The sequence below is a fragment of the Heliangelus exortis genome, chromosome 3, assembly GCF_036169615.1.
Source record: "Heliangelus exortis chromosome 3, bHelExo1.hap1, whole genome shotgun sequence".
NCBI classification, from domain to species: domain Eukaryota; kingdom Metazoa; phylum Chordata; class Aves; order Apodiformes; family Trochilidae; genus Heliangelus; species Heliangelus exortis.
In genome coordinates this window covers 78,789,541-78,815,918 of record NC_092424.1, presented here as the reverse complement: position 1 = coordinate 78,815,918, position 26,378 = coordinate 78,789,541, and the positions used below count along the sequence as shown (strand labels likewise).

Here is a 26,378-nt window from a genome sequence, read left to right as displayed (position 1 = left end):
AGGAGAGGAGAGGAGAGGAGAGGAGAGGAGAGGAGAGGAGAGGAGAGGAGAGGAGAGGAGAGGAGAGGAGAGGAGAGGAGAGGAGAGGAGAGGAGAGGAGAGGAGAGGAGAGGAGAGGAGAGGAGAGGAGAGGAGAGGAGAGGAGAGGAGAGGAGAGGAGAGGAGAGGAGAGGAGAGGAGAGGAGAGGAGAGGAGAGGAGAGGAGGAAGTTACAGGCTAATACAGAGTTAAAAGTGACTGGAGAAAATCTAGCAGAGCTGTGTTACAGGGGAAATGACTGTGCCTAGGGTCAAACAAATGAGGCAGCTGAAGCAGAGGGAAGAGAAACTCTGGGATGAAAAAGTGACAGAGCAAGATAGAGAAGAGAAGAAACTTGAATGGGGGGAAGAATAGGAGTGAAGGCAATGGAGGTGAAAGGAGGAAAGAGGAAGGCAAGTTACCAACAGGGGAGATGGAGAGGCTCCAGCTTCATGTCTATATGGTGTCAAGGCACAATGCAAACTGCTGATATTAAAAAGCAGTGTCTTGGGAGCTGTGGGTGCTCAGAGCTCCACTGGATCTTGCTCCCTGTTGGTCATGTGCTCCTACAGGCAATGCTTTCAAGGGGTGTTTTGTGGGCTTATCATGCCCTCTGAAAGTCTGATCTGAAGGCAGCTTGTGTTGGTAAGACTTTTTCATGCAGATAAACGCTTTCAGGATCAGTCCTGAAGACACAAGAGCAAAACTCCAGGACAAGAGAACAGCTTAAGGTTACTGGGAAGTAAAGGAAGAAATCTGTTAGGGATTCATTTATAAGGTCAGAGACAGCATTTGGAGGGTAAGAGGATAGGAACCGCCCTGCTTGTAGCAAGCAGCCTCAGTGAGGGTACCAGGATAGCTATGGGTGATTTACAGAGTGCAGAGAGCTCATACACAACATGGCCAGGGTATGAAGGAGCTGACAACACAGACATCCAAACTCAACAAAAGCAAGGGAAGGTAAATGTAGTGTTGCAAATGTGCAGTACGATGCAGTACGTCCTTGAAAAAGGACCAGGAAAGTACCACGGCCATAACTACACAGGGTGGCTTCCATGACTTAACAGGAGTGTCACTACTTGTAATAACATCTGAAAATGTGGTCAAGATGTCTGGCCATGAAAGGTAGTAACAAGCCCAGGTTTACTGTAGATGATGTCATTTAACTGCTATAAAAGATAGTTCTTACTGACAGAAACACGGACAAGGAGCTCTACAGGAGTAGAAAACGAGTTGCTATTTGGAGACCACAGTGAGGTAAAATGATGATAACACAGCCAGGAAGGTGGTAGGGACACGACTGAAAACATGAAGAGGGTCTCTTAGCTGAGATTAAAAAAACATCATCTGCAAATCTTGTACAGCAAAACATCTTCAGCAGAGTTGTCTGTCTGAAAGGTGGTTATGATGCTGTCCAGGGAGATTTTAGTGCTAAAAGAGACTTTTTTCCCCCCTTGGCAGTTATCTCTGGCAGAACAACCTGGGCTCAGCTCCAGGCCAGTTCTTTTCCTACTGCTCATCCTCTCTAGCAGATTTTGCAAGTCTAATTAGCAACACAGGCGTTGGCCCTTTTGTTGGCATAACAGTGTTGTGACTTGTAGTGTTCCTTTGTACTCTTCTAGAGACCTCCATGCAGCTTGGTGGCTTTCCAAGGGGCTGGCAGCAGACAGCCCTGCTGCCAGTGCTCCAGATCTCAGCTCCTTCCTGAAAGAGTTTTGACACCGTGGATATAGCAGGAGTAAAAAGCCTTGCAAACCCTACAGGATTTGCACATGGTTGACTGCAAACTGCAAACAGGTCTGCAAGGTGAGAAAGGTTTTATTTTTTATATTGCTGCTCTTTGAAGTGAAATGCCTTTGAGGTGATTTGTCCTGGAGATTAGCAAAAATAAGTAGTAGAGCCTTTGACTGGCACACAGACATTTTTACGGTGAATTACAATATTGGAGGGCTTAGTAGTAAGTCCCATAAAATAAAGCTGTTTTCCTACTTTCATTGTGACTATATGCATACTTTGACCTACACTTCTTGGCCATTTTCTCATCACACTCTGTACTGTGTCCCAACACCTCATCAGCTCTATTTCAGGCATTTTTTGGGACCTTTAGCAAAATTCCTCTAATGCAAACCCAGTCCTCAAGAGACTGTGGTGCATGCATGTGGCTCATATCTCATGGGTAAAAGCATGCCTGCCTGATCACCCTTCCTCAAGGTTGTTCTATCTCATAGTAGAATGGCTACTTCAGGATACCTGCAGTGTATCCCTCACCATATCAGGATTGCCAAGACTGTGGATTTGGATAGGTGAGAGGACAAGCCCTGGAGCTGAAAATGGCTGAGTAAAAGGGGAGCTTTTATTTGGATGCAGAGTTCAGAGCAAGCAAATCTCTTTGGTAGAAACTGACATTTGCAGAGTGGCACCACCTGAAGAATCAAGCTAAAAGCCTGCGTATTTCCTTCGTCAGCTGCACCATGAGAATCAGGAGCAAGGGTGGACAGGCCTGTCAGGGACAGCAGGATGCTGGCAGCACACCCATGGTGACAGGGGCTCTGAGGCAGGTGCCTGCACTGCCTGCCAACACCGGTGACTGGCACTGAGCCCTGGCAGTGGGGCAAGCAGATGGTCTTGTGCCCCTAAAAGAGGTTTCTGGAGGCTAGAAAGGCCACGAATGCAAATCAAGCCACCCGGAGTATCTTGTGGTGCTGTGGAACCAGCCTTTTACACTTCAAATAGATTTTCCCCATCAAATTCTAGTGAGGCATGTGGGTCTCTTCAGAAAACAAAGGTGGCAGTGAAGAGATTTATGGAGCAAGAGATGGCAGTGCCTGAAGAAGAGTAACAAAGTCAACTGCTACAACTTTTTCTGTTTAATGGATATACAGGCCTGAGTCTGAGTCTTGAATGGAGGGAAAAAAGAGCCAATAACAAAATGTTCAGGAGCAATCTTCACTGCAGACTTTTTCCTGGTGTTATATAGCATGCCTCCTTGCTCTGTTTTGCTTCCAGGATCTAATTCTATGATTAAAAAATGCCTTGAGTTTAACCGAAATGCAAAGGAACCATGTCCACTTCAAAACTTCCTCATCCTCTTAATGTATAGGGAACTATATGTGAGCACAAAGAGGACTGGCTGTACATCTAAGGCAGGGTGTCCTGCCATACAGAGGTGCCCAGACATGTTGGGCAAACATGATCTCCCATTGCTGGACTGCAATGGAGGCCACAACCACAGTCCCAGGAGGTCAAAGGAAGTAACTCTCTACACCACCTATGTGAGGGCTGTGCAAACACTGCACTCAGTCCTGATGCCAATCCTCAAAAAGCACTGAGGGGGCAGAGGAAAACAAGAAAATGACTGAGTCAAGTCAAACATCCTACACTGAGAAATGTGAGCTTACGCTTTTTAATAAATTGAAGAGGAGATGAAGAGGGGGCTTGATCCATTTTGATGAAGAAGAGACAAGCTAGCACAGAATAGGAGAAAATAACTGGAGAGTTGAAGTTAAAAGCTACTTGCAATCCTATTCTGTTTATCTGAAATTGTAGGTAATTACCAGAAATTAGGGGATTGGCATACAATTTATACAGAAGGCTTTTTTGCTTGAGGTCAGGAGGAAATCAGATGCATGACCATGATTGTCCTTTTTGACCTTTCAAATTATCAGGCTGTTAAAACCATTGGTCTCTCATGGCCTATCCCACCACAGGTGAAATTGAGCACTGTACTGAGCACCACACTGCTGGTGGACAACACTATGACCATGCACCAGAAGTGGTCCTCCCTCCCCACCAGCCCTCTTCAGCATCCCCACTGATCTATTGAGACAGAAGTAGGCCAGAAATAACTTCCCAGGACAGTGTGGGTGTTCTGGGAGGTCAGTGGACCCAGCTTCTCAAAACCACAAATACTTAGGGGCTTTTTGATGTGCTTGTCCCAGCCCAACTACACCGTATGTACAAAGCACAGGTGAAGATACAGTTCCTAAGCAAAGTGAATTTTAACATATTCTAACATTCTTTTTTCTGTTGTCATTTGTTATGGTGTCACTTGATTGCCCTGACACTGTTAAGCATTTAGTGCAGCAGGAATTTTCACTGAACATGGCTGTGCCCCTGCTGCTGGATGCTTTTCAGCTCAAATGGTGGTACCTTGCTTCTCAGCCCTTTATTTTGCTACAGGCAGCACATCACCTCTGCTGCCACTGTCAGGAAGCTTCAATAAATATAAAAAATTATATATAAAAAATTATATATTATATATAAAAAATAAAAACAAAAATAAATAAATAAGAGGTTTTATGGCTGTCCTGAAATCATCCTGTCTCTGGAAATGCATCCCCTGGGGGCTGATCATGAACAGATCCCCTGAATCCATTTTGCCAGCTACACCTCCACAAAGGTGGTGTCCCTGCTAAAGCCATTCCCTAGGTATAAAATGGTTCTTGGACCCCCCCAGGTGCCAACCAGGACACTGGAATTACTCTGTAATGTAGCCCTGACTAGCTACAAGGAAAACCAAAAAGTCTCTATGTTTCCTGTGAGTCTATAATTCTTCCCTTCCACCTTTCAACCATTTTTTTCTGAAGGCTGACTGGTTTCAAATCTGCATGGCTGTGACATTCCTGCATTTCCATTCCTACACTTTACAGAGTTGATGCTGATACAGAGTCATTACAGAATAGGAAGAGTAAATATAGATAACCCAAAATAACAGAAGTTCAGTCTGTCACAAGCAGAAATATGCAACATTTGAACAGCAATCTAAACATATCAGCTATATCCTTCAAAAAACCTGAAGGACTTCTTGCTCCAGATTTACCTTGTTATATGCCTGAGTATAAAAATCCTTATACAAAGTTCCAGATATTCCCCAAATACAAGTAATCAGAACTCAGTTGTAGCAAAAAACCTTCCTCAGCTCAAAACCTCCTAAAATCACTGTCTACAAGATAGTGGGAGAAAAATGCCATATAACCTTTTTGAGAGAAAGAGAGAGAAGGAGAAAATCATGCAATATTTAAAATAATTTTTAATATCTTAATTCAATATACCGAATGTTCTTTCTGCTTCCTCTGATAACTGACCATAGCCTTGAAGTTTGCAGAGAGAATTATATTTTTCCCCTCTCAAAAGGTCTATAAAACAACTGGGTTGGAATATTGAAATAAATTCTGAATATATTAATTTAATATCTCATGTCAATCTTATCTTTGATGAAGGCAACAGTGCTCATAGACCGAAATTTCCACTCCACTTTCATGTAAATACTCTACCACCTTTTAACCACAATAAATTTAAGCAAATTATTCTCTTTTTTTGCACAATTTCAAAGCATGAGATACCTCACAATTTTAATTATTTTTTATCTAAGGGAGAATTTCTTTTCACTGTAGAGCATACATTAAAACTTATTCATTGTCAAAAACAGCAACAAAAATAAGACTGAGAGATCACAATCTGCAAATGCAAACTCCGATCATCTGTTAATCATTCACCTTAAACATTACATTTGTCCAAAATGTATATATTTGAATGTAAAAAAAAAAAAAAGAGAGAGAGAGAGACTCACCTGCCTTTTTTGTATACCTCATATATTTCTTTTCCTTGTCGGTGGGCTCTGCATTCAGTGGATAAAACCCATCCCCACAACAGCAGGAAGATGCTAAAATGCATTTTATGGACAGTCAACATGTTACCTGAAGGTTCTGTATCCAGAAATAGTCCATACAAGAAGAATAAGACCAAAATGTAGATCCTGTTCCTCCTTTTAAGACATTATCGGTCTGATCGTTATTGGAAGGATGTTTACTCATACAAAAAATCATCCTGCAGTATTTAATCTGGACAGTGGGGAAAGCAATTTCCACTAAACCTATAAATCCCTCTACGTCAGATGGCAGGGATTTTCTGTCAGTGTTGAATTCATGTATTCTCAGAGAACAATTATTTTTTTTTTATCCAAACAGGTTATTTTATTAATTGGTTTAAACAACTGTTTTCAAGTACCTGTGGGAAATGGCATATTTGTATTTCTGCCTGGTTATCTGAAGCAATGCAGTTGGTCAGGCAGGTGTCATCACTCATTCTTTAATCAATAAACTTATCTGTGTAGCAATTTGCTATATTTCTTACAAGCATTGCAGAAGAATGAAAAAGATATTAATGTGCATCAGCTTCCAGCAAAGAGTCTTCATTTCCATTCAGACAGTGCTTTGACCCTGTGTGTTTTTCTGTGTTACTTTAACAGGCAATGGTCCTGTGGCTGGAGTGGTCTGTGCTTCCAGGACTTGTGCCATGTACCTCAGTGCTCAGCTTAGCAGGGTCTCTGGTGGGTATCCTGGTGTGGGGGGAGAGGATGGGGGAGATAGCTCTTCCTTTCTGCACAGAGCTCTTTGGAGGGACCCTGCTGAAGCAGAGCAGCAAATGCCAGGGCTGCAGGAGAGATCAGGGACCTGGTGTTCTGGGTCTCATGTGGCTCATCCTCATTGATACTAAAGAAAATAAAACAGTATGGGCAGAAACATGTGGTTGAGCCAGTCCCATTGTCCATCTCAGTGTAGCTCACCCCCTCTCTGCATAACCCACAGCTCCATGTTTACTTTTCTCCTCTCTGCCTCCCCCCCTCAAGGTCTTGCAGCTCTGGTCCCATTTGCACCTGATCATGGAGACCTTGCCCCATGCTTTGCAGACCCCATCAGCCTTGTCCCATCGCCTTGCTGAGAAAGCTCTTCTTCCTCTTCTTGCTACCCATGGATTTCTATTTTACACCAGTTCCTCAAGTCACCATCAGCTTTCACAAAAGCCTTTTCTAAAAAAACCTGGGAAGCCAATCTTTACCTGGTCTGAGTTCCCATAGCTTTCTTGACTTCAGTGAACCTTTACACTGCCCTGGGATCCACAGAAACAACACATAAAAAGCCACTGAAATATCAATCCACCAACCAAGATTTAATTTAATGATTTAATTTTCGTTATTTAATTGGACTCCCTACGTAATGTCAAGCAGGCTTCAAGGGGTGGGCAATCAGTCACCAGCAGTTTGTTGCAATGGTTGACTGCTGCTGCTGCTTGAAGAAATTGTACCCCTCATATCTTTGAAAATTGTCTGCATTCAGTCTCCACTGATTCATGTATCCTTCTCAAGGATGATAAGAAGTACCTTAATATCTGTTCTTTTCATCTGTGGTGCTATTAGATACACTCTTCTCAGTCTTTGCAATAATCCACACAACATTTTATCACATCTTTCATCAAAGATACTTTTTTTTTCTCTTTGGAACACATTTTTTTTACGTCATACACATTTTTTAAAAATGCTTGTCCCTTGCCTCTATACCAGATTGCTTCCTGAGAGCAATGAGGGTTGACAAGTGTTGGATAACTATGAATCCACTTAGCTGCCCCAGAAAATGTGGAAATCCCTTGGTACACATGAGAAGAGGGAAGCATTCATCTTCTGACTAACAGGGAATTTACTAGGAGAAGATATAGAGAATGCCAAAAAATGTCTTAAGTTTCCCTTTTTTTGCATCATTGTTCATAGAAAAGTTTAAAAATGAACAATTAGTTAAAAAATGCTGGTTTTCCATTGTCAGAACAAATTGTCAGATAGCATATAAACTCCTGCAAGAAAATGACTGGATGAGGGACAGACACAGGCTCACCAAGAAAAAACATGCTGAACAAGCTTAATTTCTTCCCCTGATAGGCTGACAGACTTCACAGCTTGGAGAGAAGCAGTAGACTTAGGGAAGCTTGACATTGCCATAAGCATGATCTTGATGAAATACTGGTAGGATTGATGCAAAACATTGCTACCTTTAGTTTGTTTTATCTTCCTTTACTTCAGGAGTGTTGACCCATGACTCACTACCAACATGCAAGAAAGTGTCAAGCTTTGCAAATTCTACATATAACCCATCTCCCTCCAAAATGAGAGCACACTGAGAAGAGAAAACTAAGACTTTTTTTGCCTTGAACATTCACATGAGCCACCTTAGGAAACCAAGGGTACTTTCAGAATCCAAGAGGGCAAGGCAAAATGCTGTGTGCCTGTCACTCCCATCAAATCATGAACCCAAAAAGCTTCTTTTGCTTAATTAATTACCCAAATTAATTAATTACCCAAAGCTCCAAATAGTGAAGTAATACATGGTAGACACCATATAAATACTCCTGGAGCTGTAATTAGGCTGCAGCAACCACACGTAAGAGAGCCCATCTGTTGTGATTTACATCTTCAGTAGCTAGAGAAGTACAAGGGTACCCACATAACTGATGAGATGCTGTTTGACTACTGGAAAGTTATTTCCCCTGTGCAGCTGTTTCATTCAGAAATCATAGAATCATTAAGGTTGGAAAAGGCCTACAAGATCACTGAGTCCAACCACAATCCAACCACCACAACCACCAAACCATATCCCGAAGTACCACAACTAAACTCTTTCTGAACATCTCCAGGGATGGTGAGTCTACTACCCCCTTGGGCAGCCCATTCCAATCCCTCACCACTCTTTCAATAAAGCAATTTTTCCTAATATCTAACCTAAACCTCCTCTGGTACAACTTACACCCACTTCCTCTCATCCTATCACTAGTTACTTGGGAGGAGAGACCAACTCACACCTCTCTACAACTTCCCTTCAGGTAGAGAGCAATAAGACCTTCCCTGAGCCTTCTCTTCTTCAGACTAAGTAACCCCAGGTGCCTCAGTTGGTCCTCACCAGCCTCATAGTTCTCCTCTGGACATACTCCCAGACCTCAGTGTCTTTCTTGTTCTATGGCACCCAGAACTGAACACAACACTCAAGCTGTGGCCTCACCAGGGCCAAGTACAAGGGCACGATCACTTCCCTGCTCCTGCTGGACACATTGGCTTTGATACAAGCCAGGATGACACTGGCCTTCTTGGCCACCTGGGCAAACTCCTGGCTCATGTTCATCCAGACATTCACCAGGACTCCCAGATTCTTCTCCACCAGGCTGCTTTCCAGCCACTCTTCCCGAAGGATGTAGCATTGCTTGGGGTTATTGTGACCAAAATGCAGGACCTGGCACTTGGACTTGTTAAACCTCATACTGTTGACCTCAGGTCTTCAATCTAACCTGTCCAGATCTCTCTGCAGTGCCTTCTTGTCCTTGAGCATATCAACATTCCTGCTCAATTTAATGTCATCTGGAAACTTGCTGAGGGTGCCCTCTGTCCCCTGGTCTAAATAATTGATAAAAGTCTTAAACAGAACTGGACCCAATACTGAGCTTGTGGCTTGTGACAGCCACTGGCTGGATTTAACTCTCCTTATCATAACTCTTTGGGCCCAGACAAACCAGTCAGTTTTTAATCCACTGAATAGTCCACCTTCCTCAATGGGCTACAAGTTTCTCCAGAAGAATGCTGTGGGGGCTGGTGTCAAAGGTCTCACTGAAGTGCAGATAGATGAGATCCACAGCCTTTCCCTCATCCACAAGTTGGGTCACCTGGTCATAAAAAGAGATCAAGTTGGCCAAGCAGGACCTGCCTTTTATGAATCCATGCTGGCTGGGTCTGATCTCACCACTGTCCTGCAGTTGTCATATGAGTGTACCCAAGATGAACTGCTCCATGATCTTCCCCAGTACCGAGGTCAGGCTGACAGGCCCCAGATCTTCCTTTTGGCCTTTAGATGGGTGTCATGTTGGCAAGCCTCCAGTCATCTGGCACCTCCCCTGTTAACCAGGATTTTTGATGGATGATGGAGAGTGGCTTGGCAAGCTCCATCAGCACTCTTGGGTGACTTCCATCTGGCCCTTAGACTTGTGAATGTCCAGGTGGCATAGAAGGTTATCAAACTGCTTCCTGCAGATTATGGGGGGCTGCTGTTGCTCTCCATCTCTATCAGGAGTTTGAATACCCTGAGGATAATGGGTCTGGCTGTTAAAGACTGAGGCAAAAATAGCATCCAGTACCCAAACCTTTTCCTCATTCTTGATAGCAATGTTCTCCCTGCGTCCAATAAAGGGGACTATCTTTCTGTTGTTAATGTATTTGTAAATGCCTTTTTTGTTATATCACACAGCTGTGGCCAGGAAATAGCACTCCCTGTCTCCAGGACACATTGTCAGACTATAATTTTCTACTTCTCTAGTGCCTTTAGTCACGTGTACTGTCAGAGACTTTAAAAATCAGACTTAACTAGAAGTTAGTGGGCTTTTTGAATCCATTACTCACACTCCTGTTTAACAAGTGTTCTTCCACCCTTTGGCATGTTCACAGGAGACACTTACACTACATAAGGTGAAATATGTCAGCTGGATCCTACATGCTTGTTGGATACAGGAGCATCTCCACGGAGGGTATTAGTACAGATGAGGAACAAAATTTGAACAACCTGAGGGTAAGTTGCATATCCACTGAGTTTCACTGTGGTAATGTCAGCAGAGATGGTGACAATTCCTAACACTCATAGCTCTGCTCTCTGCAAGACTTGAAATCAAACACTCCAGGGAGTTCAGAGGATGTGAGAAATGTGAATAAATGTATTTACACTGAGGGGAGGAAAACTTTAAAATTGAAGAAGCCCATGCAGAAAGAAGATAATATTTCTTCTGCAGGCACAGTAGACAAATACATTGTGTTTGTGGAGACAGAGACCAGGAGCTGCTGGCCAGAGTGGGACAGGGGGGAATGTCTCAACAGGAAGATTTTACTTTTATTAAACATTAATGTATAACCTGGCATAAGCATGCACAAGGGTGGGAGTCATACCACCTAATACTCACCAAGGATTTCACAGCAAATAGCTCTTTTGCTTTATTATCACATTTTTTTCTTTGTCCCTCTTTGCCCTCCTTTGTCCCTGCTCCTCTTTGGTCTCTCCTGCACCCCTTGCCTATATTATCACATCACAGCAGGTTCACATGTTCTTGGACCTCAAGAAATCATAAACACTAACAAATAATTAGATTTCCAGGCAACACGAAGGGCAGGGCGGAGTCAAGTGCTGATGAATACATGACCCCCAAGCCTTCTTATCACAGAATAAAAATCAGACAGAGGCAAGGCACTGTACATGTGCCTCTAAGCCGCTATAAATCCCTAAATGGATTGTGCACTGTATGAAAGACAAGGGAAATAGGCCAAGCCTGCACTGGGCAGAAACCTGAAAGGTTGCAGCAAACAATGTGCTTGAGTGAATTGCAGTGCTTCAAGCCTAATGCATTCATCTGCTCTTTCTCACTGCTGAAATGAGGCACATCTTTATTACCACTCAGGTTTCATTAGAGACCTTTCCTTAGGGCTGTCTTTGTCCACTGATTGTTTCTTGTCATTGTGCCCGTGGAGACGTATTTGAGTTCAAAAGTGTCTTTACGTGGCCTTGCACTCTGCCTGGGAGATTATGTGCCTTGCGTGCTGAGCCCTGGCCTTTTGTTTCAGGCTGTTCTGCAGTTTCCCAGAGCTGTGTTAGCTGGATTAGGGGGCTTTGTGTGCACTGGGCCGTGGGGCACCAGGCCTTTTGCACGCAGGTTCTGCTATGAGAACTGGAGAAAGAGTCTTTAAAAAGTAAAAGATAAATAAAAGATAAAAAAGATGCTTGTAGAAGGATACTGTGCTGTGAGAAGTTTAAGAGGGCTCTGTTAAAGTAATGAACTGTTCACACTGGTGCCTGTGGGAAAGTATTTTGTCTGCTACTAGCAGGTATACTAGAGGAGGCAGACATGGGGTGCTATGGGTGTTAAGGATTCCTCTGGTGCCCCCCTGTATCTCCTAATCCTCAGAGCACACACTCCACTGGTTTACCAGGAGAGACTGCTCCCTTAAAAGGTGTTTAGCTCTGGTTGGAAGATCCAGCACTAAAAAGCATGAGACCATTAAGACTGAATAGAAATTAGGGACTGATTTCATTCTAACTACTAGATTCTGGTCTTTAGGCCTCTGAGCTGGCACACATCATTGCCCTTTTTCCAATTAATACATTTCTTACACATACAACCCTAGCTAAAATGGGGTTCCCTGTTTCCTCCACTGCTGTCCCAGCCCATCTGCATCACCTCCCTCCCTGTGGGGAATTTCATCACTTATACACTAAGGGCCCCTGCCTGTCGATCAAGAAATAATTCAAAATGTTTTTCAAAAGACAGCAACAAAAGGGAAGAAAAAAGAAGGGTGATGAGTCAGAAATTCTTTATACACAGACACCAAGACTCCAACAGGGCCACCTTGAGGCAAAAGCAAACGTAGGTATGAATAGCAGCTACAGAAGTGTCAAAAGCAATTCAGAGAAGGCAGAAGTGCTTAATAAAAGAGTCTTTCTGCCAATATTCAGAGGGGATTAAATGAGCAACTGGAGTAATTACAGCCCTCAAACTGACATGGATCCCAGACAAAATATTGGAATGGCTGACATGACACTCAATAACTAAAGAGTTAGTGTGTAATTTGATTAATGTCAATTAGCATGGCTTTAAAGAAAAATAGATCTTTCCAAGCTAATCCTTTTTTGATTAATTTAAAATGTGTTTGCTGGAGGAAATGAAGCGGGGACGCAATGGGCTTTTGTAAAGCATTTAATGTTGCCCAACATGTCATTTTGCTTAAAGGGCTGCAACAATAAATACAGAGTCAAGATAATAAAAAATGAACTATTTTAAAACTGGATAAAACCGTCCATGTTGAATATGACTGTAAACAGCAAATCTTCATCAGAAAGTTCAATTATCTCCCCAGAGAGACTGGTTCTTTATCCTGTTCTGCTCTTGTCAATAAGCAAGAATAGAACAGAGACCTCTTCTTGAGTAATCCTGAAGTGGCATGAAGTAGAGCAGAAAAACTGACAAGGAGTAAATGAAATACAAGGTCCAGGAACTACTGGTGTCATTTGACAACAGCTTACTGCAAAACTATATATGTATCAGTCAAGAATGCAGGTCATAACTTCAGGACAAGGATGAGAAATTCTGGATATTACTGGAGAATTTTCTCGGAAAAATAGCTGAATGTGGCTTCAGCATGAACAGGACAGCTGAAAGATGTATTTTCAAGCTATATAGTCTTCTGGCAGCCTCTGGACTGAACCTCCAAGCATGTAAGGAGCTGAGTTGCTTTCCTGTCCAAATATTTTACCTGCAACAGGGACAGCTACATCCAAGCAACCCATCAGGGGATGCTGGGGAAGTGTTTCTGGGAAACCGTAGATTTTAGCATCAAGTATTTGTCTGAGGTCAGTCAGGTGTCTTGCTTTCCAGCAGAGGCTGTCTCTTACTGTTGAGGAAGATGGGAGCCCAGTGCACGTAGCTGGCATACAGAGACCTGCATGATGGGCTTCTCGTGGGCTTGTAAAGTGTTTTTTCTAAGTGTGCAGAGTCAATAAATGTGACTAATGACAGCAATTCCCACCTTTCTATTCTTGTTTTTTTCTGACAGAATCTCATATGGTGAATACCCACGGCCACCCACCCCAATGGCTTCCTACATGTTTCCCCTCATTGGAGTCACTACAACCTTTTCCTTTTGGCACAAAAAAAGTCCAGAAGATTTTCTTTTTCTCTGTGAACATTCTGCAGGATCTTCAGCTCAGTCAGTTCTGAGATATTTCGTGTTTTTTCGCTAACACTAGAATGTGATTGCAGATAGGGGCAGCTCAAGCAACAATATTCCTTGAATTTCTGTGCTGAAATGGTGTGTACAGGGACACCACTCCTTTGGGTTTGCAAGAATATTTGGAACTTTATACTAGTATGAGCTGAGCCTTAAGTTTGATGTTTGCCTTTTTTTCTGATGAGCATACAGTGAGGAATAGGTTTGTCTTCCCGTGCTATCTACTTTATAAGTTTTGATGGTACTTTCTGCTCTTAAACCTGGGAGATCCATCTTAGCCCAGGCTTGTGAACAGCCTGTACAGCTGAATTTTGCATATAGCCAAAGGTGAAATTTCCACAGTCTCTATGAGCAGCTTTCTCCTTGTGCCTCTTGGCTTTTGCCAAGCATGACTGAGAATAGATCACAGAATAGAATAATGTAATTGTTTAATTGGAAAACACCTTTAAGACCATCAAGTCCAGCTGCTAACCTAGCACCTAGCACTGCCAAGTCCACCACTGAGCCATGTCCCTGAGCACCACATCCATCTCAGGAAGCACCAAAGCCTCCTGAATGTGTTGTCACAGTTATGCAGGGCTTCCCACACTGACCTGGGAGCTGTGATTGAGCAGGGGACATCCAGCTTAGCAGGTCAGAGAGGCCTTGACCAGCATGCTGCGAGCAGAAGATGCGTCGGGAAAACTTCCCCACATGTTTTCCCATTGTTTATTTTTTTCCCTTTTAATCCAGGTCAATGTCAGTTGTATGAATCCACTCACATCCCACTAAAGCTGTCACATGTGGAAGCTGCTGGAAGGAGACACTGGAGAGTATGAGAGAGCATGAGGCACAGCACCAGCAGGACCAGGCACAGGAGGTCCCTCAGGAAGGCCTCAGAAGCAGACTGAGGGGGAACAGACAGAAGAAGCAACGTTTATCTTAAATGGCTCTGTTCCCAGATAAAATAGAAAAAAAAAATGGGATGTACACCTCCTTTTAAGCACACTAGCAGAGTGGTAGAGCTGACAACAGTTTGGATACACCCATAAAAGAAGAAAGCCTAGACAAAAGCACAAACAGCAGTAACACAGCTTTTGCTATGAGTGTCCTGGGGCCTCACATCATCGCTTTCTGCACATCAGTCTTTTTCCTGCAGGGAGTTTGTGGTGAGCAGGCAGCAGTGCAGGCAGGCAAGTGTGTAAGGTGGGCAGCAGTGCAAGCAGTGGTGCAGGCAGAAGTGCAGGCAGTGGTGCAGGCAGCAGCAGTGCAGCAGCACGGGGCAAGCAGCAGTACCGGGCAGGCAGCAGCATTGCAGTGCAGGCTCCCACCTGCTGGAGACGAGCAGCTCCACAGCTATTTTTCCCGGCTTCCTGACAAGAGTATTCCCAGCGGATGGGGGACCTGGCAGGGATGTTCGCACCGTGCAGTACCGGCAGCATCGCCAGGGGCCAGGGTGGGACGGGGTGGGGGTAGCGGGGGCTTTGAGGGCAGCTCGGGGCTGGTTGGATGTTGGTCACCCTGAGCAGGAATGGAAAGTAGGCTTAAAAGGGAACATAAAAACTATTTCTAAGGAGAGGAATCACCTTTTTCATGAAAAAACAAAACCAAAACAAAAAACCACAACAAAAAAAACCCCAAATTGAACTAAATCAAGACATGACCAGGAGACTCTTCTTTAGGGTGTGTGGCTTTTCAGGGTCATGCAATCTGGAGTATCAGAGGAGTTTACCCCAGAATGAAAAAGAGACTGGAAGCTGGTGTGTGTTTGCATCTCAGAGGAAACAAACACTTTTTTTACTCTCTGGGGAAGGGAAAGGATAAGGAAGGTCCCTCATTGCCCATAAAACTGCCCAGGATGAGGGAAGTATAAAAAAAATCCAGGTAGCTACCCTAATGGGTGGGTAACTGAACACTTCAAGGGAGCAATCAGAGCAAACCCCACAGTTGATAATACTCACCCAAAGGTGTAGAAAAACTAAAATAAAATATATCTATCTCTCCCCTCCCTCTTCAGAAGACACGACTCTATAGTTATGGAAATCTGCCTTGCATCAATGGTTTTGATTATGGCTTTGGTCTGAGTGGAAGTTTCAGTAAACTCTCGAGCATTTGAAAATGGGCTCTGATTTCTTAGTCCAAATCCTTTCCCCTCCCTCACTGGCAAGAGCAAATTTATTATCAGAGGCTTGATACTAATAGCATTGGAATGGTTTATCTTTAAAGGAAGGTAATGTAATTATTTCAGAGAGAAATCCAGAGCAGGGCTAATAGAAATAGAGACAGTGGTTTGAGATGCTCTGGGCAAGGACCCAAAAAGCAGACTGTGGACATGTGTAGTTGCAAGTTTATGGCTTTTCAGCACAGAGTGCTGATGTCAGCCCAGAAATAGTCCAGGAAAAGCATAAATCTCCCCAGAAATTTAGTCCATAGTATGTAGGAACATGATGACTGAGTTTTCTGCTGAATACATACAGCATAACATGTCTGGGAAAACAACATGCCCTTGCCAAAAGAAAGAATATCCTACCATCATACTTAAATTTTGATCTTTAACACGAGGAGAAGGTTAGTTTTCCATGCTCAGAAATGGAAATATGGCAAGATTACATTTGTCCATGGATTACAAACCTGCAATCACTATAGAAAACGTGGGTTTTTCCAAACATGGACACTTTTCAAACTGTGCCCAAGAGGCTTGAGGTGTCTGAGTGGGTTCCTGAGTGTGCCCACTGCTGTGAGTTCTCCTTCGTGGTGATGCTCTGCCCCCCTGTGCCTATCGTGACAGAGGAAGGAGTTGTGTTTCTTTTTGGCCATTGCACTGAAGATTTCCTTGCATAAGAAGAAATCCTATGGGACAAACCTGCTGCCCCCAGTCTACAGTGGACCCTGGGCAGGATCACTGTATATCTGGCAGAGGGGAAAAGGAATGGTGGAGACATATCTGGGAGCCTGGAACAGAAGAGGGAAATGTGGAAGAACTGCTCTACAAAGTTCCAGCACACACATTATCATCAGCTGCCAGTTTGTGATGTGCTACACTACCCCCCAGAACTGGGACCGCAGAATGATGCTTCTCCACTGTTAAAAAAGCCAAAAAACCAACAACCAAATAAACAAAAAACTGAGCAAGAAAACCCCAGAATCTTCTCTCTCCATTAAAAGATTTCTGCAAGCCTTCCAAACTTCTTTTGTTCACTCCCTTCATTTTCCTAGCTTCTTTTGATAGCAAGGCTGATCAAGGAAATTAAAAGCACAAAACAAACAAACAAAAACACCCAACAAAAGCCAAACTAGAGAAGAAATATTTCCAAAGCAGCATATTTTGAGACTGAAAAAAAAAAAAAACAGTGAACTTTTTTTAAAGACTTAATTCTTTTAAAATCCCACAGCCCAAGAATATGCTGGCACTTCTGCAAAACTTTTTCTGTTCTTTTTTTGCCTTTCTTTCTAAAGGAAAGTAAAAAATGGTGGTTATTATTCTGTGCATCATTTTTTCACATAACTTCTGCAGCTCCTTGAAAGAGCTCATCTCTCTGTTTATTAAAGCATCGTCCAGTGTGCCAGAGCCAAAACAGCCATTAACAATTCCCTGTCTGGCATCCCTTATACAGTAAATTCTTTCATAGTGCAGACAAAGTATTAGAAAATACTCAGCATTTTTGAGACATGATTAAGATGACCTAACAGGGCTGCTCCATCTCTGATGTCAAGAACCAACCAAATGTTTTCATCTCATTGCACTTTGTGTTGGCATGGCAAATTTTTTTGCTGGTTATAAATTTGGCCTTCAAGTTCCATTACAGAACACACAGAGTAGCCCATGGGCAAAAAGAAGCTGGATTTTGCTTTGTTCTGAGAAGCATAAAGCTGCTCATGGACTATGCTGGTACAAAACCTGTGTGAAAAAGGCTCAGAGAGGGGGCAGATGGGAAGATCTTAGGGGCACAGCACTATTCCTATAGGGCGAAGGGCAAAAATTCAAAGGAATCATCTGGACAAAAATTAGCAGAGTTCATGAAATCACAGAATTGTTGGAAAAGACCTCTAAGATCACCATGTCCAACTGTCAACATACTCTCTCCCCCAAATAAAATATATCTTTATCAATATCTGCATCACCCACTAGAGCATGCCCTGAAGCACGCTGTCTCCATGTTTTTCCAATACTTCCAGGGATGGTGATTCTACCACTTCCCTGGGCAGCCCATTCCAGCTCCAAACTACTCTCTTGCTAAAGAATTTCATAGTCAAATCTACTCCAAACCTCCCCTGATGTAACTCCAGACCACTTCCTCTGGTTCTACCATTGCTCAGCCCCTCTCATGTGGCCTCTGGGCCTCACTCCAGCTGCGCTGATTACTTGAAAAGTTAATCACCTGCTGGGACTCTTTTGAAGTCCCTGCCTATGACAGTATCTCTGCTGCCAGCGTTTCTCCCTGTTTGAAGTCTTCTGCCTGCTCAGAGCTTACTTTGTTCTCACACTTCTTACAGATATAATCTGCTTTCGGCAGCTTGGAAAAGTGAGGCAAAACGGAAAGGAGACAAACAAAAAGCTCAGCATCTGAGAAGTGCCATTTTACCTGCTGAGGACTCACTCACACTGCTCAGGAGGTGCGTGTCTCACTCTCTTCTATTCTCATGTCAGGGCTTGTGGTGCTTCTCCTACTTTAAGCACATTTATTTTGTGTAAGTCAGGATACGGTGAAGTGCAAAATGCTCGTAGACAGATTAGTAAAATATGAAATGGAGTAATTCTTTCTTTAAGCCATAACTTTAAAATTCCTTCCAAAATTTTTCTGTGAGATCACCAATAAATCATTAGAAAGATTTCTATCAGATCATGAGGACAATTAAGTATAGTAAAAAAACCAGTCCTAACAAGCATGAATCTCTTTCTTGTGTGTAAGTGAGTTTTATTGAGTCGGTACCCTTTGGTCACGAGATACCCACAGCAATTTTCCTTCTTTACTTGTAGAGTAAGTATTGACACAATTTATTGAAATTTCTGTGGATTTGGTCTTCCAGTGAGTTCTGGTTTTGATCTCATGGCTTTGGGAGAGTATTTCAGACTCTCTGCTGGGGTGTGTGCAGGTGGCTCTGTAAGTCCCCTTGTGAGACAGCTGGACCCCTGGTGGTGACTCTCTGTCTCTCTCATTCTTCCCATTTTCTTACCCTTTTTCTCCACTTTTCTCTCTCGTTCTTTCTTACCACTTTCTTCTCTCTCTTATATCTTCTTTTCCTCTCTCCCTCTTTTGCCTGGCTCTATATTTTTGCCTGTGTCAACTGTCAAATAAAATCTGCTTGCACCCAACCTTTCTACGGTTGGACTTCGTTTCGCAGATCCAAAACAAAAATAAATTTTAATATTACCTCAGACCGTAACACCCCCCTGCAAGGCTGACACTGGCACAGCCTAGAGAAACCTGCAGAGGAGCCCAGGAATCAGCTCCTAAAGCCTCATCTCAAAGAGCATATTAAGGGAGGGAGAGGAAAGTGAGTCAGTGAGAAACACATTGCTCTCTTGCAAGTGGAAATAAAGGCCCCAGGAGCTTCCTGATGGCTGCAAAGGTGAAAGCCTCCATGTGTGCCACAGCACCAGATGCCAGAGCCTGAGCAGCTGCACAGTCCTCTGCCAAAATCCCTGCTGCTAAAGCTGGGTTTGACCTCTTGCTTTTCACAGCCATTTTCCCCGTGTCTGCAGGAAGGTGAAAGCCCCATCCCCACAGGCGAGCACATCCCTCTATAGTTGCACCCCTTCCCCTCACACTTCCCTGGGTGACTCCATGCAACCCAGCACCCCTGACACCCACCAGACAGCCCCAAACACCCATGGCTGTGGCCAGGGCGCCAGCATCATCCTGTCAGAGAGGAGAGCCCTGGCATGCCTTGGGCTGTGCAAGGCCATCTCCTCTATCTCCAGGGCACAGGGTCTGCACGGTGCCTCTCTCCCACCCCATACTGCCTTCTCCACCACTTCTGCATCACCAGGATATGGTGCAGCATATTGTGCTCTTTAGAAAACAAGCTCAGCACTCCTGGAATTAGGATTCGAGTGACGCTGGCTGAATCATAACCTTTAAAAAAACAGCAGATTTTTTTGTGTGTGTGTGTATGTGTGTGTCTGTTTTTCCTGCAGTGGAACAAAGCCGGATTTAAAGGTCTGCTGTGGGTGGATGATTGCAACCCTTGATCCCCAGCCAGAAGCATTACATTACATAAAGAGTTTTTTTCTTCATTAGGAATTAATCTGTGCCAACCAACTGTCAGCTGCTGGTAACGACTGTTTATTAACATGCTGCTCTCCCTGGGCTAGGGGCATTTAACTGATTTATTACATTAGATGTAATATCAAAGTGCACTTATCCATATCTCAGACACGCACAGGCCGCAGCTTTCCACCTTAATGCCCAGGCGTGTGCAGGGCAGGGGGCTCAGCCTTAGCCTCCCTCCTGCCTCTCCACTGCCTGGCTGCAGGACGTGGCCTCAGCTCATCAGAGCCTCCCCACTGGAGAATGGAGCTGATAAAAGAGAGACATCCTGTGAAAGTTCTCCTTGGGAGTATAGGGGGTGAGTCTGGCATTCTTTGCCACCATGGCAGTAGCCAAAGTGTGCAGTGATGCATAAGGCATGGAAGAGCACTTCTGTGCATGTATGGGATGCATTAGTTTATTGATGATAAAGTTAGGAGAGAGGGATTTATGTTGCCCTGTAGAGTTTTTGTTAATGTTCCAAACTAGTCACTTTTGGGCTGCCAGGCAGTCTTAGCAGGGGGGGGATGGAAAAGGTAGAGATGTGGCTCATGGCTGAGTTATCACCTCTGTGTGATATAATGAGACATTTAATGAAATAGCTGAAAAACATCTAGGCCAAAAGAGAAATAAGAAGCCAATTACGACCTCAAACCATGCTGCTTCTTCCACAGAAAGGAATGGTGGAAGCAATCAGGGCCTGTACGGCCTTGACTGAAGTAAGGGTTCTGTGAGGATTTTTTGTCAACAAACTGAGGCTCTTCTAGGAGGGTAACAGAGAGAGTGGAGGTCATCCAGTCTAAAGAAATGAAGAGCAGAGGAAACCTGATAGATTTCTGCACAGACTTAGGGACATTTTTCCTTTCTATCTGCTGCAGGTAGCACAAGGTGTAACAGACCCAAGTCACAGCAAGGGGTATGCAGCCTGGCTAGCAGTGAACACTTCCTAATTTTATACCTGCTTAACTACTGGTATAAAGTGCCTGAGGAGGCCATGGGATGGCAGGGTTTCAAGAGCAGGCTGCACGAGCACCTGTCAAGAATAATTTAAGTGCAGTAGATGCTGCCTTTGGGTGAGGGAGCTGGCTGGCCACCTCGCAGCCCATCTAGGCCAGTTTTCCTGGCTACTGCAGCAGCACTTGGCACAGTGGCCTTGTCCTGGTGGTGGGGATGTACACCATGTCTACCCTTCCCTGGACAGAAAGGTGTCAGTGCAAGAGCTGGGCTGAGTCTCAATGAAACATCCCTGGAGAAACATTTTTGAGCCTCTTTCCCTCTTCTGTGTTTTTTTTTCTTGGTTATTGCTGATCTCCTCTTGCAGCCTTATGGGAAGCAGATACAGTGACCAGTGTAGACCCCAGGGTATGCTTGGAGAGGTGTCTGCTTGGCAGCAAATGCATGAGAAGACTTTGAGTCCATTTCCTGCACATTGGGCACACCCGGGGTCATGGAGGCAGCTGGGAAATGACACCAGGCACAGTGTTGAGCAGAGCCTGACAGCCAGTCTGAAGGCTCATTAGAAATGAACATCAAGGCACTCAGCTCCAAACCAGCAGAGCCAGGGACCTGGGGCACACCTTGGGGCTGCAAGGCTGCCTCTGTACTGGGAATGGAGATGCCCAGAAGCAATAAAAAACATATTAGGGGTTAGGTGGAAGACAGGCAGCATGGAATGGAGAGACTGAGGAACGAAACTTTGGACCTAAGGTGCCTCCAGAGTGGCTGCTCCAGTCCTGGGTGCACTGGGGGGGGTCCTCCTGGACCTGTGCCCTCCAGCTGGTAGGGCCAGACCCCTCACAGCTGCATGCCAGACACATGTACCCTCTTTGCTTGATACCTGCAGTGAGTGTGAGCCTCTGACATCTTTCTGAGGATGCTCCTTCCTCTGTGAAATCAGAGTATTGCTTTGTTTCATTTGTACCAGGCTGTTTCACCCCTCCCAATTAAACTGCTTCCACTATTTATTACAGTACAGTAAGAAAATTATTTTACAGGTAGAGTTTGTACTTGTACAACAACTTCAATAGTTTCCTTCTTTGGCAGAGCACCAGCACAAAGATGGTTTGCGTGGGACCTGTTAGTCACCTGTTTTCATGGCTTTTGTCACCAGCTGAGACATGGGAAGGATACTGATGTGCTGTAATTTTTACATCAGCTGCCAGAGGACTAAGGAAGAGAAAGTGCAAATATTACAGCCATGATTAATGACAAGCTGGAGAAGTGAGGAACAGCTAATGGGTTGGCAAAATGCTGCCTTTGGCACAATCACAAGAATACTTACATTTGTGAGGGGACTTTTTTTCCTTTTCCCTGTTTTTTTCTCTTTTTCAGGGAAGCCATGTCCTGCTAAGCACTGCACAAGGGAGGACAGGAGAAGGGAAGAGCCTTTCTGTGGGAGGCTGAGCTGATGGGCAGCATTGCTGCTGGGGAGCATCACTGGTGAGTACCAGGCATTCCTGTGCCTGCTAGTGAGGTAAAGAACAACACCCACAGAGCTCCTGCTTTGTAAGGAGTGAGACTGGGGGCTCACTCAGTGTGAGTGGTGGGGAGTGCAGTGCAGCAAGGGCCATTTCCATTTAGCAGTTCAGCTCAAAGTTGAATTGCACAGTTTTAATTCCCTCTGTCACTTTTTGGGCACACTTTTTTGGTGCCCAAAAGCCTGGGGCAGAGTATTTGGCCCCAAGTAATGAGCAGGGCCTCCCATTTCAAGCCTTTCTTTGGCTGTCTTTGCTATACACCAGCTCCTCTCCAAACTAACCAGCCCTTTGAAGCAAGAGACCCCAGCCTCAGCCTCAGAGAAATGTTTCCTTCAGAGCACAATCCTGAGGCAGATCAGAGCTGTCTGAGGCAGCAGACACTGACCCGGCAAGAAAGGGACTCATAGAGGCAGAGTACACGGGACCAAGCCCTGAGGAAACATTCTGTGTCACTTTCCCCAGGGTGGCAGCTTGTGTCTGTGTCACCATCACACCTGGGGGGGGATGGTTAAGGCAAAGACCATCCCAGCTGGCTACTGTCTCCAGGTCTGGCCCAAGCTGGAGTTTCCTCTCCTCCCAACACCACTTTACAAAGTCCTCCTCAGTGCCACACCCAAGCTGCCTGACAATGTGTATCAGATGCCAAGGCAACTGTTTGGTGCAAAGGATAATGTCTTTTCCTTGTCCTGCTCCCTGTCTCTTGCCTCTCCCTAATGGCTGAGTAACACTGCCTTTCCCATTTTGTGGAATGACATGCTCCTGAAACCCTAGATGAAAAAGAGCACTATTTTTGCTTGGAGGCTGCTGCAATTACAACCTGTGCCCAGCACTAAGGTTCTCCTCCTATCTGTACCTATAAAATGTGGTCATTATGTGCCTTAATAAGAAAGTTTTCAAATTTCATGGTTGAAATTAATTTGGACCCTAATAAAAATCTAGGAGAAATGGAAAGAGCCATGAGACCAGAGATTTTTACAGCTCTAATGTTCTGTCCCATTTCCCGAAATACATTTGTTCAAGTAACTCAAACTGTCACTACAATTAACTTGTCCTTTCATTTCCCTCTCTGAATCCCCTCTAAGCTAAACACACAATTTTCTTCTACAAATCTATGTGACAAGTAAAGCAGTACAATCTTTTTCTATCTTTTTCACATTATTTATATGTATTTTGCACAGATCGAGTTGCCAGGCACTTTCCCTAAGCTAATTTCTATGGTTGCAGGTGTGCAGATCCACACTCAGAGACCCCTAAAAGACTTGTGGGAGAAGTCCAATTCGGACAACTGGCCAAAATGAGCCACATTTTCTCAAAGGCAGGAAATCTTAAAAATCAAGCATCAAATTATCCACTAAGAGCTTCGCTGCTTACTCTGAGCAGCAAGCAACGCAGGGCTTTGGTGGTTCAGGGGTCCCTTGGAAAGAGAGGGCTGGGGGACACCATTTGTGGCATGGTGATGGCACAGCCCCCTCTCTGTGGTGCTGGCAGGATGAGCCAGGAGGTGAGAGGAACCTTTGGTCTGCACATCTCCTTGTGTTGGTGTGGAGGGGCCTCTGCCCAGGGCTGCCACAGGCACGGGGATCGCCCGTGAAATCCTTCCTGCTTCATCTGGAAAGGTAATTCCTCTGGCCAGGAAAGTAATGACCCCGATACATTATTTCAAATGTCATTTTTGCAAAGGAATTAATCAGCTTAGTGTGAGACTGGATTACGTTTTAGTTTTAATAGTGCTAAAGTCTTTGTTTTTTTTTAAATACCTTTTTATTTTTTTCCCCTCTGTTCTTCAAATTTCCGCAGGCAGTATCTTACCGAGTTAGACTGTACCTTGCTGTAATCTTTCCATTGTGGAAATCTGACAGACAATAGCTATTATTCCATGGTCTGGGTATCAGCCTTCCCTGTGCACATTTGCTTTAGTCCCATTGTCTGCATTAGGGATAATAGCTGAGCTCAGGCAGCCAGGATCTTACCAGTTTTATCTTCCACTGGTAAGTGTGGAGACAATCTTTTCAAAGGCACAAAGAGGGAATCAAATGAGAAGTTCTAGTCAAGTGGAGATTGAGATATATATACCTGACATTTGGGCTTTTAAAAATGTGCCTTTAAGTGTAAAGTAATTATTAAAATTTCTTCAGTTGTGGGCTGCAGTTTGCAGAAAAGGTCTCTGTAGCTTATAGCTGTAATTAACAGCTCAGTTTTCCCAAGGAGCTTTCCATACTTCAAAGAACTTGCATACTGCTGCTACATTTCTTCTACCTTTTGAGATGCTTTTTTTTTTAAGATCAATTGCAAATTAAGTGTTTATTCAAATCCTATCCTCCTGGCTATTAGCTCATAGGTAACAGATCACCAAATATTATTAAAATCACATTTTAAAGTACACACCATGAAATGGACTCTTTTCCACCCTTTCCATCTGTTATTTTATTACCAGGTTTGATTGCAGTGATCAGCACAGTGGTTTGTACCCATTGTACAACCAGCTTAGCATCAGCCTTTCTTGCAAACTTCTTCACACCTCTTATTTCAGAAAGTAAATGTGAGAGATTAATTTTTGCCAGTACCTCATTTCTTCACCCTTGTCTGGCAGTAAGAAACTTTTTTTTTTTTTTCAGTTCAAAATAGTAAGTGTTTTGGGCATAATAAATGGTAATTTACAAACAAGACATAACAGTTTCACATATGTACACTATTTAACATAAGTATATGCCCCAGTGTCTTCCTTTGTTATATGCTAACTGCAGATAATGTAATATGATAATAATAGAGTTACTTTCTTTCAAAAACAAGATTTTGTTAGAGGTAAGTAAAAGTACAACAAAGCCAGATGCATAAGGAGAGGGGCTGACATCTTCTCTCTTCACAACTGGACAGGGTTATTCAAATAAGGTGTATTCTTCACTAGGCCTCATGTGCCCAAGCCCCTTGTGCACTTCCAAAAATCCCATCCTCCAGCAGGTTAACTGTCCAGATGCTCAGTGCTTCACAGGATTGGGTTGTGTCCATAGAAGAGTATTCAGAGCCTGGCTTCAAGCACTATTTCTTGAAACATTGCTTGGATCTTGCAACTAGAAGTTTGACAGTGCTCATGGAGTCCCTTGGGACCCACGGGAGATCAAAGGTGAAATACATTTTCAATACCACACTTCAAGTATTTGTTCAAGCTTCAGGCTTCTCTCCTCTTTAAACAGAAAAAATACAATGTACACACTGCCTGAAGTAGATGTCCTGGTTTTATTTGCCTCTGTAAGTTTCATCTATTGTTTTAATGAATAACTAGTCTAAGAGGTGCCTAAGATACTTTCCTGTAATGGAAAAATACTCCCCTTGATGGTTTTATAGGCTGTATAATTGTGTCTGGTAGAAACAGAAATAAATCTCTATCAGTCACCTACACATGCCTATAAAACACCAGTAAGGTAGCCTCCCCACAAGATATTTATTAGCCAGCATTTAAACTTTAGGCGGGGCTGGTACAAAGATGATAGGGTCTAAAGGACTGTCTTTGTCACCATTTCAGTCCTAAGGGAACAGGAGATGTAATAGAAACAAATTGCAAAGTAAAGCACTAGGACTTTTTTTTTTTTTTATTTCCAGGAGGAGTTATTCATTGCCAAGCGCTCAGTTTTTGGCTATTGGGCTACATTTAATATAATTAAATTGTCATTAGAGTTAAACATATGAATATAAATATAATTATATATTAAAATATCATTAAGATTCTATTATTATAATGTGGGGGAATTACCTGGCTGATTATCTTTATAAGGCAGGGGAGATACCCACTTTCTTTGAACTTGACTGGTTCAGAGGACACATTTGAAGAACTCAGTGGTAACTAAGACAAAAAACCTTTGCCTGACCTTTGGTCAACCTTTGGGTGACCTGCTCAGAAACCACAACTGTTCCCCACAGAGGGTAGGTAAGTTAAGTTAAGCCCCTGGGCACCTCAGGAGGTAGGCAAATCTTATTACTCCCACTCCACTTTCCAGATGGAGAAGAGGCACTGAGAGGTTAAAGGGGATATGCTGTGGGTAATGCAGGAAGGGGAGGGAGACACCAGAACCATTTCTCTCTCCC

At 43.8% G+C, this 26,378-nt stretch overlaps 1 protein-coding gene and 1 long non-coding RNA gene across 2 annotated transcripts in view; one reads left to right on the top strand and one right to left on the bottom strand.

The window, feature by feature from the left end:
* Nucleotides 1-5,894, bottom strand: part of LOC139794990 (gamma-aminobutyric acid receptor subunit rho-1) — a 31,367-nt gene extending 25,473 nt beyond the window's left edge. Inside the window, exon 1 of the mRNA XM_071741355.1 lies at nt 5,588-5,894. Within this exon, the coding sequence (XP_071597456.1) occupies nt 5,588-5,709 (122 nt within the window). The 5' untranslated portion in view covers nt 5,710-5,894. The remainder of the gene's footprint in view (nt 1-5,587) is intronic.
* LOC139794991 (uncharacterized) lies at nt 1,684-26,147 on the top strand. The gene is made up of 7 exons (XR_011725340.1): nt 1,684-1,824; nt 6,266-6,346; nt 10,271-10,391; nt 18,065-18,184; nt 22,153-22,260; nt 24,733-24,831; nt 26,068-26,147. It is a non-coding gene; the product is annotated as an uncharacterized lncRNA (long non-coding RNA).
* The last annotated feature ends 231 nt before the right edge of the window (nt 26,148-26,378 follow it).